The sequence below is a fragment of the Diceros bicornis genome, chromosome 1 (genome assembly GCF_020826845.1).
Source record: "Diceros bicornis minor isolate mBicDic1 chromosome 1, mDicBic1.mat.cur, whole genome shotgun sequence".
Taxonomy (NCBI): domain Eukaryota; kingdom Metazoa; phylum Chordata; class Mammalia; order Perissodactyla; family Rhinocerotidae; genus Diceros; species Diceros bicornis.
The window spans coordinates 44,501,186-44,520,536 of NC_080740.1; the positions used below are offsets into that span (position 1 = coordinate 44,501,186).

The following is a 19,351-nucleotide window of genomic DNA, read 5'->3' on the forward strand; positions in this document are numbered from 1 at the left end:
AGAAAGTATTTGCAAAAATTATATCTGAGAATGACTTGTATCCAGAATATACAAACAACTCTTACAACTTTATAATAAGACAAAGAGTATAATTTAAAAAATAGGTAAAATATTTTAATGGATATTTCACAAAAAGATGTATGAATGACAACACATGAAATGATGTTCAAAAACATTAGTTACCAGTAAAATTCAAATTAAATCACAGTTAGCTAACACTTCATGGTCACTAGCATGGCTAAAATTTAAAAGACTGACTAGACTAAATGTTGGACAGGCTCTTGAGCAGCTGGAACTCTCATACATTGCTGGTGGAAATATAAAATGGCACAACTCCTTTGGAAAACACTGTAGAAGTTTCTTATAAAGTTAAACCTACACTTTACATATGACACAGTAGTTATACTCCTAGATATTTACCCAAGAGAAATGAAAACATGTGTTCACACAAAGACTTGTACAAGAATGTGCGTAACAGCTTTATTCCCAGTAGCCCAAAACTAGAAGTTACTCAAATGTCCATCAATAAATGAATGGATAAATATATTGTGGTATACTACTCAGCAATAAAAAGTAATGAACTACCAAAACACGCAACAATATAGACGAATCTTGAAAATATCATGCTGAGTGAAAGAATCCAAACACAGGGTCCATACTGTATGATCCCATTCATGTGAAACTTTATAAAAAATCAAATTTAATATAGAGTGACAGAAAGCAGCTAAGTGGTTGTTTGAGGCCAAGAGAGGGGAAGAATAACAGGTAAGGGGCATAAGGGAACCTTTTGGAGTGTTTGAAATATTTCTTGACCGCAGTGGTACTTAGGTATGTGTGTTGTCAAAACTTATCAAACTGTACCCTTATAATGAATGTATTTTATTATATACAAATTATACTTCAGTGAAAGAAGTTTCTTTTTTAGTGCCTATCAAATCTGACTGTACTTCAGAATCATCTCCTAAACTTTTTAAAATTCGCATTCTCCCACGCCACGTCATACCCAAGGAATCAATCTCCAGCATTAGACCTGCTCATTTGAGGTTTTTAAACGTTTAGAGGTGATTCTGATTCTCAGCAGGACTTCAGAAATAATTTTTTTTCTTTGCATGACTTTTCGTTCTAAAGACTCCTAGGATCTAATAAAGTGAAATTTTAGTTATAAAAGGCATTACTGATTTTTTTCGTGGTACTCACGTTCCCACTTGCATTAATGGCTTAAAAAGAACTTTAAGTCTATTTTACTTATTTTAAAAGTTTGCTATTTTTAATAATGTATGCTTACATTATTATAATACAAAATATAAGAAAGAAAAGAAAAATTTCCCATTATATCACAATTTTTGAGTATTTTACTAAAGATTTGATGCATATTCTTCTAGATATTTTCCTATGCTTGTAGAGAAGGGACATTTATTTTCAAATATTCATTTATGTATTTAGATAGTATGTGCTGAGTGCCTGCTCTGTTGCAGTCATTATACTAGGTCTTGAGATAATGAGCCAAAGAGACTTCTGCCTCCTGTGACTTGCTGTGGGAAGATAGATATTGATTAAATAATAACACAAATATATATATTTAAACTGTAGAAAGTTACAGAAGACAATTATAGAATGTTATGAGATTACGTAGTAAAAATTAAAACCTTCTCTGATCCTTGCACCCTAGTTCAGATCCATGCTTTGAAAAGTTTGCTTTTTTGAAAGCATTTAGTACTGCTTAGATAGTATGATGATTATTTATTTGGATAAAACATCTTGTACATGAGCATCCTCTTACTAAAGCACTGTTTTTTCCTTTTATTGCTAGTGCTTTTGTATTATTTTAAAATATTAAGAAATCGTGAGTATTTAACTTCAGTGACAGAAAATTGAAAAACAAGATCACTCAACAAATATTTATAAGTACTTCCCTGAGTCTTAGTCTGTAACTGTAGCTCAGCTATGTGCTGTAAAATATTTTGTTACTAAAACAGCAGCAGCAACTTGAAAATGTCGCAATCTGTTGTAGCAGCATGTTGGTGGTGGTGGCAGAGGGGTTATTAATGTTGGGATGTGTCAAACACAAGTGTTTTTTAAAATGTGTTACACAAAATACTAATTGTGTTTAATATTAATGGAGAGTATGAAGGATGGAAATTTTGTGTTCATATAAATTTAGGAAATGCAGGGTTAAATGAAGTTAAACATTTTTAACTCTAGGGTTTTTCAGAACCCTTAATATGTTACATTCTGAATCTTTAATATGGAGCTTTAGTACACAGTGACTATGTGACTGTGGAACCCTTTTGTGCTTGCCTTATATTTCTATGAATAGATATCTAAGGAGAGAAATAAATCCCCAATTGCATCTAAAAAAATCAGTGGCGTATTTTAAAGATGCACGATAACTTTAATGTAAAAACGTTATTTGACTAGACATGATTTTGTCGCTTATAAACCCTAGATCTGTATTTTGTATTTATATACTGAACTTTTGGGAATTAACTTATACGTAACAAAAGAATTAATTCTCCATTCTTGCATCCTTAACTCAGAGAGTAAGGTGGAATTTATGTTTCTCTTGTATTTCAGAACAAAGTAGAAGAGATGACTTAGAAGCTTTAGGTCATATGTTCATGTATTTTCTGAGAGGCAGTCTTCCTTGGCAAGGTTTAAAGGTAATTTTTTTGTGCGTTTACTTATTGAAGTTCATAAATTATTAATATGTTAAGATCCTCTTTTCTAAGTATTTAATTTTAAAATTACTGCCTTCTCAATCTTTTTTTCTTTCTGTTTTAGGCTGACACATTAAAAGAGAGGTATCAGAAAATTGGAGATACAAAACGAGCCACACCAATAGAAGTGTTATGTGAAAATTTTCCAGGTAATGAATAATGCCACATTGATACAGGTGCTTATACATAGAAAACCAGAACTGCTAATTTTCATTGCTTAAGTTTATAAATACTTTTTTTCATGCCTTAAAAAAAATGAGCTCAAAACATGATTTAAAATATGTCAGTATTTGATGCATAGACTACAGGGGCGATTTGTGTATTTGCTTTTTGTAAGATGGTATTAATAGAAGAAAATTCCATCTTTTAATAGTGCTGACCAGTAACAGCTAAAGTAATATTTTCTTCAGTGACATACTTTTAATAAGTTAAAATATTTGCTAAGAAATACCAACTAAAAAGTTTTGGTGTACAATGTTAATCATTTGAGTCTCATTAGCAAGCTCAAAGGAGGTGTGTGATGTACGATTTAGTCTAGTTTTGAAAATGCAGTAAAATCTTACTAACCTTACTACTTTTAGGCTAATTTTATATTGGGAAGCTTTATGAAAATATAGTTTAGCTATTCATGTACATTTTTGGCAACTCAATTTAAGTCAACAAAAATTTACTTAAGATTCCTAAATCAATTAAGGAATGAAAATAATGTATTGCTAATGTATTACAATACCTGCTGTGATTTGTGCAATAATAATAAGTAAAAAGAGAACCAAACTTGAAGATAGAAGACTGAGTTCATATCTCACTTCCATATTTATAGGTTCTCCTGTACAATTCTGGCATTATTATTTTAATAATATCAGCAACATAATCTCAGGTAGCCCTTTCTCAAGTTTACTGTATTATTCATTGACTGCAAACTTTAATTATATATTTTTCTTTCTTGCTATAACATCTAGACCTGGAAGACTGAAAAAATATATTGGTTGATAGTACTAGCAGCTTAAGTGTAGGCAAATCAGCTGCATGTTATTAAGAAGCCCATACAAATTTCTGCAGCAAAAATGGGGGTGCCAAAGTAAATTAACTAGATGATTAGCTAGAAAATGGAATAGTGAGAGAGTCACCGTGTGAGGAAGGTCACTGGGTGCCACTTTCATTACCCATTGAGCTGTGTGATCTTGTTCTTTCTGGCTGCCGGGAATGAAGTGGATCAGAAAAGCAGCTAGGTGTTACTTACTTTCTCTTAGTATAGTGATTTTCTGTGGTCTGATGGTGAAACACTGCTTTACCAATTGCTCACTACTTTGCCTGTTGATTTTTATGGCTTTTTCCTTCTTTTCCTTCTGGAAAGTATGACCTTTTGAAAATATATATATCTCTAATACATCTGAGAATTATAATGGCATGTAGAGATTTATATATTACCAAATAATTGTTAAATATATAACCCAGGGGCCGGCCCCGTGGCGTAGCGGTTAAGTGCACACGCTCTGCTACTGGCGGCCCGGGTTTGGATCCCGGGCGCGCACCAATGTACCGCTTGTCCAGCCGTGCTGAGGCGGCGTCCCACATACAGCAACTAGAAGGACGTGCAACTATGACATGCAACTATCTACTGGGGCTTTGGGGAGAAAAAGGGAAAAAACGGAGGAGGATTGGCAATAGATGTTAGCTCAGGGCCAGTCTTCCTCAGCAAAAAGAGGAGGATTGGCATGGATGTTAGCTCAGGGCTGATCTTCCTCACACACACACACAAAAATATATATATATATAACCCAGACATTAAAAGAAGATTTAACCTGTACGCCTGTGTGTGTTATATTTCTGAGATCTGTTTTAGCTTTATTTTGCTAGGTCAATTGGTTAGAATCCCATTCATAGCCAAGGTTAGAAATTTGAATCCTCTGTTGGTCAGTGAGTGTATGTCACTGATTCTAGAGGGAATCCAGCAAGCTAGTGCAAAAGCTTTCATATAAAAATCGATTCCCACCAATATTTTAAATAATTTTTAAAATTTATCAGCTGAGTATGGTGCTTTGTCATTAAATAATTATGCATTATTAAGTTAAGTCAACCTCTGATACTATCCAAGATTTCTATTAAAAGTAATATTACAAAATAAAAATTTTAGCCTTTCCTAATGAAATGAATCCAAAATAATTTTTTTTAAATTAAACCTCTCATTTCTCTTTTGTCCCTGTTTCCTTTCCTCCCTTCTTTTTTTCTTTTTTATTTCATTGAAATTAAATTCATAAAGTTTTAAATTGTGTTAGAATTTTGTTACATTTCATGTTTTTATAATGTGTGCTTTTAGATATTTAAATAATTTTATTAATCAGGATATAGAAAAGTATAATCAGAAGAATTTTTGCTTCCTTTCTAGAAGAAATGGCAACATATCTTCGCTATGTAAGAAGACTAGATTTTTTTGAAAAACCGGACTATGACTACCTAAGAAAGCTTTTTACTGACTTGTTTGATCGAAAAGGATATTTGTTTGATTATGAATATGACTGGATTGGTAAACAGTTGGTGAGTAGACTATGCTATATAATAAAATATTATTTATAGTACTTATCTTCTTTTTCATAGTAGAGATCCTTCAATTGAAAAGAATTGAGAACAAATAATTTTTTAAAAAGACTTCATTTTATTTCCTTTTTATGGATATTTCAGGTAACACCATACTAAAATTATTCTTTGAATTTTATAAAAACCCCACATTTGAATTCCCTGCTTTTTAGAGTGATGAATTATTTTGAACTCTTCATTCCTAATTTAGTTCTTAATGTCAAATATACTTTTTTTGTATAATATTCTAAGGATTGCTTTAAAAAATCAACTAGCTTTGTTTTTTGGTTTACTTCAGTGATCTTTCAAAATGTTTGTAATTTAAAAATATAAGTTTTAATTATTCTAGCAACTTTAGTTTATCTCTTGGAGTAGATTGATACTTATAAATTGGAGCACGTTTAGATTTTTAAAACTGTACCTAAGTTTTTATAATTAAAAAAATTGTCTTGATTATGACTGTAAGATTGGTGCTCAACACTTAAAGGGACACATCATTAAATTATTTGTTTGAAGAGGTGACTTCTAAAAAAATCAAATAATTATTCTTTTTAGTCCTTTTTTTAATAAGTAAGACTTTCTTACAAAATTGCTTTCAATTATGGCTTACTCAGCGAATTTTTATCCATATTTGGAACTACTGAACTCTCAGATTCAAGTGTTTTTGAACAATAGACTTACATAAGTGTTTAATCTATATTTTTCTTAAATCTGAAGTGATTTGAATATATATGGTATCTATGATGCAAATCTGAATTAACTTTGATTATTAAGTTTTGAATTATATTTGAAAGTTAAAAAGTTTTATAAGCATCTTCTGAGTCACACAGTGAACAGTTTCATTAGCTTAATTAAAAAATTATTCCCTTAATTTTCTTAAAATAATTTATTCTGTTTATGCATTAGCTTTGAAATGAGAGACATAAACATATTTAAACAAACATAAACAAAAAAACTTTCATTTTTTTGATGTGAAAAAGTAACCTAAAAGTAATGACAGCATTAGAAGATCTTTTGTTAATATACAAATAACTACTTGATAAAATATTTAAATATGTTGAAAACACGTTAAAAAGTAGTTATATTCTCTTTGCTTTAACTTGTTAACTTTGACAACATATTTTGAGAATGATATCTTTTCTTAAGGCCTTTATTTGTGTGTCTTTTATTTTTTTCCCTGATTCTTTTAAGAAACTATGTGATTTCAAACAAGACTCCTGAAATAGAATGTATTGATGCTAATTGTTATTGTATTGTAGCCTACTCCAGTGGGTGCAATTCAGCAAGATCCTGCTCTATCATCAAACAGAGAAGCACATCCACACAGAGATAAGATGCCACAGTCCAAAAACCAGGTTTGCTGCCCTTTTAGATATGAAATGTCTTAATATGCCTCTGTGTTACTTTCTGACAGTTTATAAATATGTTTGGTATTTTACCTTGCCCAGACGACAGCTTTTTATGTGGGTGCGTATGTGAATATATGTATGTGTACGTGTGTGTGAGTGTATGCATACACATGTATATACATATTGAAGGATTGAAATACATATGTTTTTATTCAATAGATAAAACAGATATAAACAATATAACCTATAAGACATGATTTTGTAATGAGTGGCTAAGAGCTCCCTCAGTCTCTAGAATCAGACATACCTGGATATGGCTTGACTCTGGGCAAATTACTCAATCTCTCAAAGCCTCAGTTCTCTCATCTATAGATATAATAGAAATAATGCCTGTTAATTCCTAGCATATAGTTAAACTTTCAATAAATCTTAGCTCTTGTGGCTGTTGTTACTGTTAATCATGCTTATTATAATACATTCACAGGTAACTACATTACAAAGCAGGGTAAGCTCTATTGCATGAAATGTATGATATTAAAGGGCCATGGAGGATCATTGGAATATGCGGGATCTATAAAGATTTTATGGAGAAGGTGGCTTTTGAGATGAGCCTGAAGAATGAATGGAATTTTTAAAGGCAGATGAAAGTATAAGGGCATTTTGGGGAGAATGAACCGTACAAAATATGAAGCAGAAGTTTAAAAATGTAGATTTGTTTGAAGAATAGCAAGCAGTTCGGAGAGTAGAGTCAAGACAAGCCGTGGAAGATCTGTCAAGGGTTAAGTGTTTCTCTTTCCTGGGTAAGGTGATTGAAAGCTGTTGCAATTTTAAGCAGTGTTTTCCCTTTTCTCTTTTTTGTAACAAGAAGCTTTATTGAAGCTATCTTTGAAGTAAAAAATTTTGCCGTCCCCCTGAGTTTTTAAACAATGTCTTCAGGATTTTCGGTTATAACCCTTTTTGGAGAAAGATAGTGTGTTATCCTTTTTTCTTTTAATGTCTTTTATCTCATTAGAGTTCAAGTGAGGGTTAAACAAGAGATGGAAAATCAAAGGAAAGAACACAACTTATTAAAAAATCAGAGCAAAATAAAATGCTCCATTTAGGAGACATTTGACAATATTATGCTATAAAGTACAGCCAATTTAGAAAGATTAGTTTTAGAATTTTGCCTTAGAAAAATGAGGACAATAAAGGGTCTTATACATAAATTATTTCAAATATAGATGACAGCTAATTGATAGCTTAATACGCGTATAAGATGCTGTATATAGAAAGAAATGGCCAAAAGTCAAGACTTGGAGATTGTGTTTTATAAATCAGAGTTAATTTTTCAAATGTACTTGGAAGAAGATCAATAATTCGTGTTCTCTGAAGATCTCCACTTGAGCTCTTAGGTATTGTAATAAATGAAACTCTTCTTTTATTATTGAATTAAATTATAATTTAACTATTTTAGAGTTTAACTTTCTACATATTTCAGACGCGTCTTGCTGGCTAGATTGTGAGCTCACTGAGGGTGGGAACTGTATTTTATTTGTGTAGTCCTTGTTGCACTAAATGTAAGGAGTCAATTTTTTTTTTCTGGAAATTCTTTAGGATAGCTTATATATTGAATTTGAAATGTGGATATGCAGACTGTCATGATAGAAAAGTTGTATATCTAGAAAAAATTTCTGAAATATCTATGAAGCAGTAAACAGTTTAAATTATGTGGGAAACCCATAGTTCACAATCCCAAAGGAAGAAAAGTTAATTTTTTTTTTTTTTTTTGGTGAGGAAGATTGGCTCTGAGCTAACATCTGTTGCCAATCTTCCCCTTTTCACTTGAGGACAATTGTCCCTGAGCTAACATCTGTGCTAGTCTTTCTCTGCTTTCTATGTGGGATGCCGCCACAGCATGGCTTGATGAGCGGTGTGTAGGTCCGTGCCCGTGATCCGAATTTGCTAACCCCGGGCCACCAAAGCAGAGTGTGTGAACTTAACCACTATGCCACCAGGCTGTCCCCAAAAAATTAATTCTTTAAATGACTGAAACCTTTGTAATATCCCCAGATAAACAATTTGTAACCTCGAGTCAATAGTTGAAGTTTAGGGGATCCTGAAATTTTCTAGAAAGTGTTGGGTGCATGTAAATGTTTGTTCGGAGGAGAAGTTGCATAACTTTTACTATCTTCTTAAAGAACTCCATGACCCCCAAATGTTGCGTATTGTCCTAGGCAACATTTAGATATTTGACTCAATTTTAGCGTCATTTTCATTCTTTCATCTTCTTTAGATTTGATCTCATCTAATTTATTTCAGTTTAAGCTATAAATCTGGTAAATCCGGGTGATGAATTTGGAAGGTTTAATGAAAAAGACTAATAATAGAACTAATCATAATTGTTTGATGACATACTTCATGCCATACAGTATGTGATTTTGCATTGTACAATTTAATTTAGGAAGCTTAGTGCCAGAACGTTTATTCATTGTGTCTACTTGAATTTGACTTCTCTTCTCTCAAAAGGTTGTTCTGGCCACTGATATACTTAGCCTCCCTATAGCCCAATGTACTTGGCAATTCGTGGCAAGATTTTCTTGATTTTGGTTGAAAAAGAAAGAAAAAAACAGCACTGAAAGCTTTAGAACATTTGTAATTGTGGTAAGGAGCTATGTGGTATTACTGGAAGAGCAGTAGGTTCTGAGTTTGAATCCCTACTGTACTCCTTGATACTTCCCTGACCTTAGGGAAGTATTTAACATCTTGATGTCTTCATTAGTAAATTGAGGATGATACTATCTATCTCAAAATGAGATAACACATATAGAACAGCTAATGTAGAACCAAACATGTAAGAGAAACTTAAATATTGTATTCCTTCCCCTTCTTTTTATTAGTGCTCTCCACATTTTCCTGAAACATAGAAATTGACCCCTATTCAGCAACTACTTCTAATTCTGCTAGTAGATTATTAGTTTGTGGATATTTCCGTGCAAATTTGCCAAGTCATCTAAAAACATAAGGAATTATCAGCCTGTTTCATGGAAATGGGTTCTTTAATTTGAACCAGATAAAAAGAGATCAAAGAAGCAAAGCAATTCATATATGTAGGATTGTCACTTAAAAAAATTTTTTTGTCATAGCCTCATAGTATTTTATAAACATTTCTCACTTTTCAAAGAACTTTTCTGTTTTCTCATATTATCCTCACAATCAGAAACAGTGTACTAAGCAAGAGAGAAAAGTTTTCTAGGATCCTAAGGACAGCTATTTAAGGACTGTCTTTTTTACCTGGCTAGAAGTAGTTCCTCATCAGAAAACCAATGGGGACCTCTACTGTAAGAAAATATAGTGGATGACTTTTGAGTACTTTCATGATTTATTTGGAGTGCTTTCTTAGGCACGTCATTTTTACCTCCCTAGGTCTTTGTTAACTTCACTTTTAAAGTTAGAGGGTGGAGTCTATGATATCTAAAATCCTTTCACTTCTAAAATTCTGTGGTTCTATTTTATTTTTATGATTGATCATTCCATAATTGTAGCAGTTTAACTAAAATCTCTCCACATTCAGTGTGCGAAGATAACTGCATCTGTGATTCAGAATAGTCAGGGTACTTTAAATTTCCTTTTATACGTTTGTTTTCTATATTATAAGGATGAGATGTTTAACATATTGGGTTTTTCTTCTTCCATGCATGCCACATGCATTAAATAAATGGCAGTCGGCAGACCACAGGGCAGCTTGGGACTCCCAGCAGGCAAATCCCCACCATTTGAGAGCTCACCTTGCAGCAGACAGACATGGTGGCTCGGTACAGGTATTTTCTGATTTTTGCATGAGTGATTATTTCCCAAATTTTACAACTAACCCTTTTTTGGAACTCATGGCATGATTTCATATCCTAATGAAAAACTTGTTGCTGAACCCTCCATAATACTATTCCTTTGTATTTAACCAAAAAACAAAATTAACATGGTCTAGAAAGACCACCAGGGATACTAAGATTTTGCCTTTGTTAATTTTTGCAAGTATATGCAACGATATTTAAGTCAGTCATACAAAAGGTTAGAGAAACAAACTGTGTTATTTGAAATATGTGTTAAACTTAATTTTCCAGTAATAAGCTCAATCTTTTTTAATGTTTTAAGTAACAGAACATTTTTATATCTTTTCCCTTTCATTGATTTTGCCTCCTTCAAAGTTAAGTCAGTTAGGTAGGTATCTAACTTTTTTTCATCCTTAGTACTCAGAATGTGCTTTCAGATTAATTGGTCAAATAAACATGACCCTAATTTTTATAATGGTATATTTTGTTTGTACTTGTAGAAAATATCAGATGTAGAAAATAATTTCAAAGACAAGTATTTATTAAATATTTCCCACAATTTTCTGGATATTTACAAAAATTTAAAGCAGTCCCTTGTTTTTTTAATGTGTTCCTTTTTTTTTCCCTTTTCTATACACTTGAGATAGTTACTATAGTTACTATATTCTGCCCTTCCATGCCCCCTAAATTTTAATCTTTTATGTGTATTGTAGAAATAGGAAGAGATTACTGAGTCTTATTTCTTTTAATATATCAGTTTAAGGTAATCTAAATACTGGTTTAAAGTAATGGAAAGGATAAATATTATCTCAATCCATTTCAATTTAGAATCTGTTTAAAAAAATTTGATTTTTTTCCACCACGTATTTTCACTTGAACAATTTTCCATTATGTTTTGTGAAATTTGCATTTTTCTTAGTGTGTGTATATAAATATATATATGTATATGTTTAACCTACTGAATCTATGCTCTGGATTTTATTCTTTCTTGATTTAAATTCTAAAATCAATTCTTGATTAAATCTTATAAGTTCTCATGTTTTAGAGAGAATTTAAATTATGTAACCAAATATTTTTATAGAACTTTGTAGTCTATGGAACTTTCAGTCGTGTGTAATGGAAGTATTTGAATAGTTCCATAAAAGTCTAGAATGAGGGACTCAGAGGCAAGGGTGCCTGAATTGTAAAATATTTTGTGACCTCAATTCATATAATTGGAAAAGTTAATTGAGCAAATTATATTTAATTTGCATACCACAGACTAGATTGTGTATATATCTGTATACATTTACATGTTTCTAAGTGTTGTATGTTTTTATTGCAAGTGTCTTGCTCAGTGTTCAGGGAAATCTGCAACAATTAAGACACTATCAGAAAGCTTTCCTACCACTTCTGTACCATTACCACAAGTTTATTTTCTTAGCATCTTCTTACTCTATGGGATTCCTAAAGGTGACTCATGGGATCGCTTTGGACTATCAAAGGGTGAATGAGTTTTATTATTGGCTCGTCACTCCAGTATGTTCTGTTTTTTCAGAGATATTTCAACTCTGCTCATTTCTCATCATCTCTTTAAAACTTTTCTGCCTATAGAGACTACATCTGACTTCATTCTGGTATTCAATAAGTGATCAATTTTACTTAGGAGAATTCTAGTAATACATAGGTAAAACAAAAAATTTTACACTAATTTTATTGACTTCCTGCATATATTTTACAACATTAATTTAACCTGATATGATGGATATTAAACAAATTTGACTGTCATGAAAACTTACTAGCAGCCTAAGTAAAAATCATGCCTGAATCTTGCCCCACCGTAAAATATTGAAATCATTTATAATTTATATTCTATCCACTTTCAAAATTTGAAAAGTTGTAGTATGACTAATCAAATTGTATAATTGGACTAATAAAATTGTAATTTAAAACTAGTAATAAGAAGACAGAAAGTGCCTAAAATCTAAGATAATATAATTACTATAATTAAATACTATATGTGATTCTGAACAAAGGAAGAAAGGAAAATAATGTATTCCATCCTTCTCATCATCTTATAAAGGGTATAGATAAAGAGAAAAAACCTTTTTACTAATACAAAAGTATGAGAAGAATTTTCCTTGAGGTTCTTTGTGTGGTGGTGGTTAAACCACCTACTAGACAAAGTTTCAAGCATTGGCTTTGCAGGAGATGGCAATTAAAAAATTATCCTCGGGGCCGGCCCGGTGGCGCAAGCGGTTAAGTGCGCGCGCTCCGCTGCGGCGGCCCGGGGTTCGCTGGTTCGGATCCCGGGCGCGCACCGAAGTACTGCTTGGTAAGCCATGCTGTGGCGGCGTCCCATATAAAGTGGAGGAAGATAGGCACCGATGTTAGCCCAGGGCCGTCTTCCTCAGCAAAAAAAGAGGAGGATTGGCGGATGTTAGCTCAGGGCTGATCTCCTCACAAAAAAAAAAAAAAAAAAAAAAAAAAAAAAAAAAAAAAATTATCCTCAACAAATACTAAGGGCATATCATCAAATAGTTTCTCAGGAAAGATATTTCTATAATAAATAGATAGCTATCTAGTAATAAAATGTGACACAGATTTAGCATATTCGGAAGCAGAGTTAGCAGTTACTTAAAACAATCCACTTTGGGCCTATGGCATTCATCCCTCATCTGCCACTGCACTCTTTTCCATTGCTGAGAGTTGCTGTCAGTGTGGAATCACAAAGCATTCCAGGCTGGTTCTAGTTGGCATGCAAGGTGAAACCTCTTGCCATTTTGACTTACAGAAAGATCCTCAGATATTCATTATTTCAGATGTGCTTTTATAGGAACCAAATAGTGGAGTCTAAATTTGAACTCCTTGTCTTTCTGGAATTAGTGTATATATTACAGATCAGACATATAGGTTACCAGGTTGATTTCATTGTGGTTAAGAGCATAAGCTCTGGAGTCAAATTTGAGTTCAAATTCTGTGCCTTAGATTACTTATTAGTGAAATGGAGATATTCATAATACTTTTACCTCATGGTTTTATTGTGAGAATTTAATTTTTTAAAAAAGTATTTGGCATAGAAGCTGGGGCTTAGGAAGTACTAAATAGTAGAATAATCTATTGCTTTTGCAAATTAAGAAACTTGACTAGTGTTTTTATCCATCTCTGGGAAGTCAAGTAAAAAGGTGCAGCCAAAAGAAAGCATTATCAGTGGAATTTATCTAATTTTATTCTAGCTCTTTAGTGAAATCATGTTAATTCATTGACCAGAGAGATACAGCTATACATTTGATAAACTTTTCCTGCTCAAGAGACTAAGAATGATATTCAAATACCTAATAACAGAGATATGGTGCCTGTCCCCATGGAGCTTTCAGTCAAGGGGGAAGGCTAATGAACAAGCAGAGTGGTAAGTGGAGAAAGTACAGTGTGCTATGAGAATGTATAGGAGAAGCACCTCACCTGGATTTAGTGGGTTAAGATTTCCTGGAAAAAGTGATATCTGTTTATGTTTTACTTTTTCACATGTTTTCAAAGTAAAGCATCAGTAGGAATTAGCACTTGAAGAAGGTAGAAGGGCTCAAGAGAAGAGTGTATCAGGCAAGAATATAATATGTGTAAGGTTGTGGAAGAGAGGGAGACATAGTGAGGAACTGAATAAAATTCAGTCAAGCTGGTATGTGCTGAGAAATGAAACTGAGAGGTAGGCAGGAGGCAAATCATGAAGGACCTAACAGGTCTTGTTATTAAATTTGAACTTTATTCTGAGGATATTGGGTAGCCATGGAGAATTAGATAGAGAACTAACTTGATTAGATTAGTGTTTTCTAAAGATTACTTTTGCTGGAGACAAGGTTGAAGGGAGACAAGTCTAAGGCAGGGACACAGCTATCAAAATTCTCTAGCTGAGGAGAAATGATGGGTAGTGGAGATGAAGAGAAATAAAAAGGACTTGAAAGATAATTAGAAGGTAGACTTTAGTTGGGTATGGGGGCTGAGGGGAAAGGAAGAGTTCAATTATCCCTTTTTGATATATTTCTACCTGGCAAATCTGGATCTCCAAAATTACGTTTTAAAATGTACCTCTAGCAGCAGATAGTGCTAATCTCTAATTCCATTGTAGCCGTGCCTTTCACTGTAGCACCACTTCTTTGAGTTCAATGCTAACTGAAAACCTGATCCCATAAAGCTGAGAGGTAATTGCAAGCAGAGGGGAGAAGACAAATATTAAGAACACTACTGAAAAACTGTTTTACACGGTATGGTATACCTCCTGATTGTTTGGAAATCTCTAGTTGTACAGCCTTTGGTTTGCATTTAAGGAATAATGTGACTGAACACCTGGGGCAAAAAGGGCAGAATCACGAATGGTGCAGAGGTGTTGTGCAGCCAGGCACTGTTGATGAAAATGAAAGAATAATGTTAATTGTTGTAATAAGCAGTCTGGTATTTTAGTCAGTATAACTTTAGAAATGCAAGTACAGGTGATGATAACAGAAAAAGAGTTAGATGAATGTATTTTGAACTGGTAAGAAAACATATATGGTTCAGAGTCAGAGGAGTAACAGATGCCATATCTCAGTCAGTTCTCCTTTACATTAAATGTCAATACTGAGCTTTCTAAAACATTTCAAATAACCAGTTTCAGTTTTCTCCATCAAATCTTTGAAAATACAGAGGTACTAACAAGGAAAAAAACTAAGTGATTAGTACAATTATATCTTTCTATTTATAGTTTTCTGGGGTACTGAAATCTGCAAAAGAGAGGCTGTAGAAGGAGAGTAGTTACATGTATTTATTACATAAATAATTTCCAGCTCATCTCCTTTAGTTTAGTTTAGGAAATTCATTGTCTAGTTGTCATTGGGGCAGATCATCATGAATTTATTTTGATATATTATTTTACAGTAACATTTTACAATAACATCTCAAAAGACTGGAATACTCAAAGAATATAGTGCTCTGCTTAATACTTCTGTAAGTGAAAGTTAGATTGAAAATCCCTTTTGGTTCATCTTTGTTGAAAATCAATGAGAATGTCACTATGCCTTCAGGTCATCAGTTGGAATATCACAGTTATAAGTCTAGCTAGAATATGTAAGAAAGTTGGTTTCATATAGTACCCGTGAACTCTAGCACAGGTCCAATAACCTCTTTGGGAATTACTCTTTTAACTATATCTCATTTATTAGTGTGCTTTCTTATAGTTGACTTTTAGAAAAAGCTGAGTGCATAAGTAAAATATATGTCTTAGTATTTCTAATATGTTTATTGATTAGATGGAGATCTGGTTAATTAACATATTGAGCCTCTACCAAGCACTTGATAATATGTTTACAAGAACTCAAATAGAAATTAGGAAGATAGTAGTAAAATTAATTTGTATGAATTCATTGTATTTGGAAAGTATATTAGTTGGCCTTTTAAAATCATTGACTGCAAAGATACCATGTGTTGTCTTTGATTGTACTGAAAAGTCTATGAGAATGACTTCTTTGGGAATTAGATTGGGTGGGCAGCCATTAAGTGAACCATCATTTATCTCCCACGCTTAGCTGCAGTCTGCCCTCCTCCACCCCCTTAAACTCTGATATACTAACAGTAAAACTGCAGTCTGGTTGCCTTTTTTTTTGCCTCTTAAAATAAGAACTGCACTAAGTTTCTTATCAAAGTGGGAATATCAGAGAAAACTTCTTTAGGAACAATAAGAACAAAAAACTATAAAACACCTGAATTATTTTTGAAATGTTAAACCTCAAAGCATCTGACATTTTTACATATACTTTCACTAAGGAAATCAGGCTGATAAACATTTATATTTCAGAGACTGTTATGTACCAGTGTGAGTTATAATTCTAGAAATGTCACCTAAGTAGAATCACTCTTTGGAATTTGGCTTATAAAAATAATTTTGTATATATTTTATTGATTGATTTAGGTTTCTAGGAATATAATGACACATTATTTATAATATTATGCCTTTGTTTCTTCTTTGTAAAATCCCTTTGCAAAAAGACTACTAGTTTTATTAAGTGAAAACAATTTTGATGCCATGATTCACTCTCAAGTCACCAGTGTTAAGTAGGCCAACTTTGCAGGAGAACCGTGTTATCGCACTGATTCTATTCTGACCCTGGGAAATTGGGGTTTATTCAGAGGGTTAGAGATCTAGGAAGCCCAGGAAAAATTACATTAAAAAATTACGTAAAGGTAGTTGTTACTTCCTTCTGGTCTGGTTCTGGTCAATCAGGTAGAATGGGACTTGAAACATTTCACTAAAATAAAGTTTACTAAAGTCAGGTATGAGTTTGTGTGAACTGAAGTAAATCAGATTGTATAATTACAGTGCATATGTACTTGCTGGAAATTTAGAATAGCTGGGTTTTAAATTTTCACGTGTGCAGCTTAAAGTAAGGGAAGGCACATTCGAGGAGCTGCCTATAGTTCAAGGTGGAGTCCCTCCAACTATCTGAGGCCATTGAACAAAAAGGAGGAAAAAGAACCTGTTGAATGTTACATTGAGGGAAGAGCAATGGAAATTGTTCAGTGAACTGTTTTGATGATGTGCTGCATGCAAGACACTCTGCTGGTTACAGGTAGTAGAGAATACAAAAGTGTAAGGTAAAAAGTGTAAGGAATTCTGCTTTCTAGCTCCTTTCCAGTTCAGTGTAGGGGCTCTGACATTTTAAAGATTAAGAATATTAAAGAACCAAATTATGTTTGATAGTTAGAACAAATAATTATTTTTAAGTGTTTTCAGAAAGAAATAAAGAGAAAAAATTGGCACAGAGCTTGATAGAATGACAGAAGGGAGGAAGCAGGTGCCCCAGAAGCAGAGAGGCACAGTTAGACATAGGAGTGTTCCTCTCCATGGGTTCTTTCTAAAGATGATCAAGGCAGTTTTTTGTGTTTTCAGCTGTAGGCACAAATGCAATGTTCATTTCTAAGTACTTGTTCCACATAGGATATGAGAAACTGAACTTTCATAATTCCTGAATTAATCCAGATATATTAGTTGATTTCTAGTTACTTTCCTTGAAGTAGGGGGGAGAGGGGCCTCTTTCTCCACACTAGAATATCAGGTCCATGAGGGCAGGGATGTTTGTCTTGTTTGTGGTATTCCAAGTTCCTAGGACACTGCCTGGACTGTTGTAGCCTCTCAGTAAGAACTTTTGAATTAATTTTTAGAAATATGGGGCTCTCTAAATGGTACTCTTAAGTCTAGTAGTCCATCTGTGGTGGCTAGGCCTTTGATATGTTAACATTTGTTTTTCTTGTAAAGCGATCAGGTAGGAGAAGCATCAAAGATGATTCTTAGATTTTGAGCCTGGAGATCTGGGAAGATGCTAGGGCTTTAGTAGAAATTGGAACCATAGGAAGAGTAACAAATTTAAGAGAAAGTGTGATAGATTTGGTTTTGGAAATACTGAGTTTGAGATGCCAAACTTGGTCTAGCTAAACGAATATGTGGGCGAGTGGTTAGGCTCAGGGACTCCTCTACATAGAGGTGATAGTTGAAGCCATTATTGTAGGTGAAACTGACAGTAGTAATGATGGCCACCATTTATTGAGTTCTCACTATATGCCAGTCATGGTGCTTTGTATGTTGATTTCATTTCATTCTCCTATCAACCTTGTTAGATAGATACTACTGTTTCCCATTTCATAGTTGAGAACAGTGAGGTTTAAGCAAGATAAGGTATGTTTCCCAGGATCACATAGCTAGTAAGTGGTAGAGCTAGGTTTTGAATCTAGACTCATCTTACTGCAAAGTCATCAGCTGGTGCCAAGTGATAAAAAAATGTACAGGAAAATGAGGACTAAGCAAAGACCACTTGCATATATTTTCTAGGAATTGTTGGTAACCTTCAAAAGAACTCTTATTAGAGTTCTGATGTGGGGACAGAGTACAGATTGCAAGGAGTTAAGGAATAAATGAATGGAAAACTTTATAAAAATGCAAGTGGTAAGTTAAAAAAAATACATTAGGGGAAAGCAAGAATAAATAGGACAGTAAAGTGACTTTGCAGGACCAATAGAATTTGGGAGTTTTGTTATGGTTTTTATCTTGTTTTAGGATTTCATTCATGCATGCATTTATTTATTTCAATGAATATTTGTTGAGTGCCTATTCTGTGCCAGGTATAGTGGGGAGATACAGTAGGGGACAACACAAGGTTCTTGCTGTCACAGAGCTTAATTTTAATGCAGGCAGGGATGGGGATGTGTCAAGAAACACATCAATCAGTCAATCAGAAAAACATAACATGGATAAGTGCTGTACAAAAAGTTAAAAATAGAATATAACATGACTCTGTGTGGAAGTTTTAGATTATATGATGGAAAAGGCCTGTTTTAGAGACATTCTCTCAGAATCTGAAAGGTAGGAAGACAGCCAATAAGCAGGAAGAGAGTTCTAGGCAGTGAAATAGGTAATGCCAAGGCCTTCAGGTGGGAGTAAGCTTGACATATTGAATGGAAGTTAGAGAGCAAAGGGGAAGGGGGTATGAGATCAGAAAGGTAGGCAGGATTCAGATCTTGTGGGGCTTCGTAAATTGGGGTAAACAGTATGGATCTTTATCCTAAATTAAATGGGAAGTTGACACTTGAAAAGTTTTAAACAGAGAATTATACATGATTTAGTTTACATCTTAAAAGGAGCACCCTGGTTGTTGTATGGCCAATATGTTAAAGGGGGGGGGCTACAAGTAAAATCAGAAGACCAGTTAATAGGTTTTTGCTCGTATTTACCCGAGAGATAATGATGGCTTGGACTGAAGTCCTAGTAGTAACAGAATGGAGAGAACTGATTAGGTTTGGGATGTGTTTTGGGGGAGGATTTAACAGGATCTGCTGATGGATTAGATGTGGAGTTTAAGTCAAAGAGAGGAATCATAGTGACTCTGGATTTGGGGCTTGAATA

At 33.5% G+C, this 19,351-nt stretch overlaps 1 protein-coding gene across 15 annotated transcripts in view; it reads left to right on the top strand.

Moving 5' to 3' along the window:
* Positions 1 to 19,351, top strand: part of CSNK1G3 (casein kinase 1 gamma 3) — a 112,925-nt gene that overhangs the window by 81,158 nt on the left and 12,416 nt on the right. For 7 of the 15 annotated variants that reach the window (XM_058539477.1, XM_058539467.1, XM_058539439.1 and 4 more), the window contains 5 exons: positions 2,575 to 2,660; positions 2,782 to 2,866; positions 5,104 to 5,252; positions 6,551 to 6,646; positions 10,345 to 10,440. In XM_058539477.1, coding sequence (XP_058395460.1) covers positions 2,575 to 2,660; positions 2,782 to 2,866; positions 5,104 to 5,252; positions 6,551 to 6,646; positions 10,345 to 10,440 — 512 coding nt within the window. The remainder of the gene's footprint in view (positions 1 to 2,574; positions 2,661 to 2,781; positions 2,867 to 5,103; positions 5,253 to 6,550; positions 6,647 to 10,344; positions 10,441 to 19,351) is intronic. The other 8 variants (XM_058539485.1, XM_058539510.1, XM_058539527.1 and 5 more) reach the window with 3 other exon arrangements.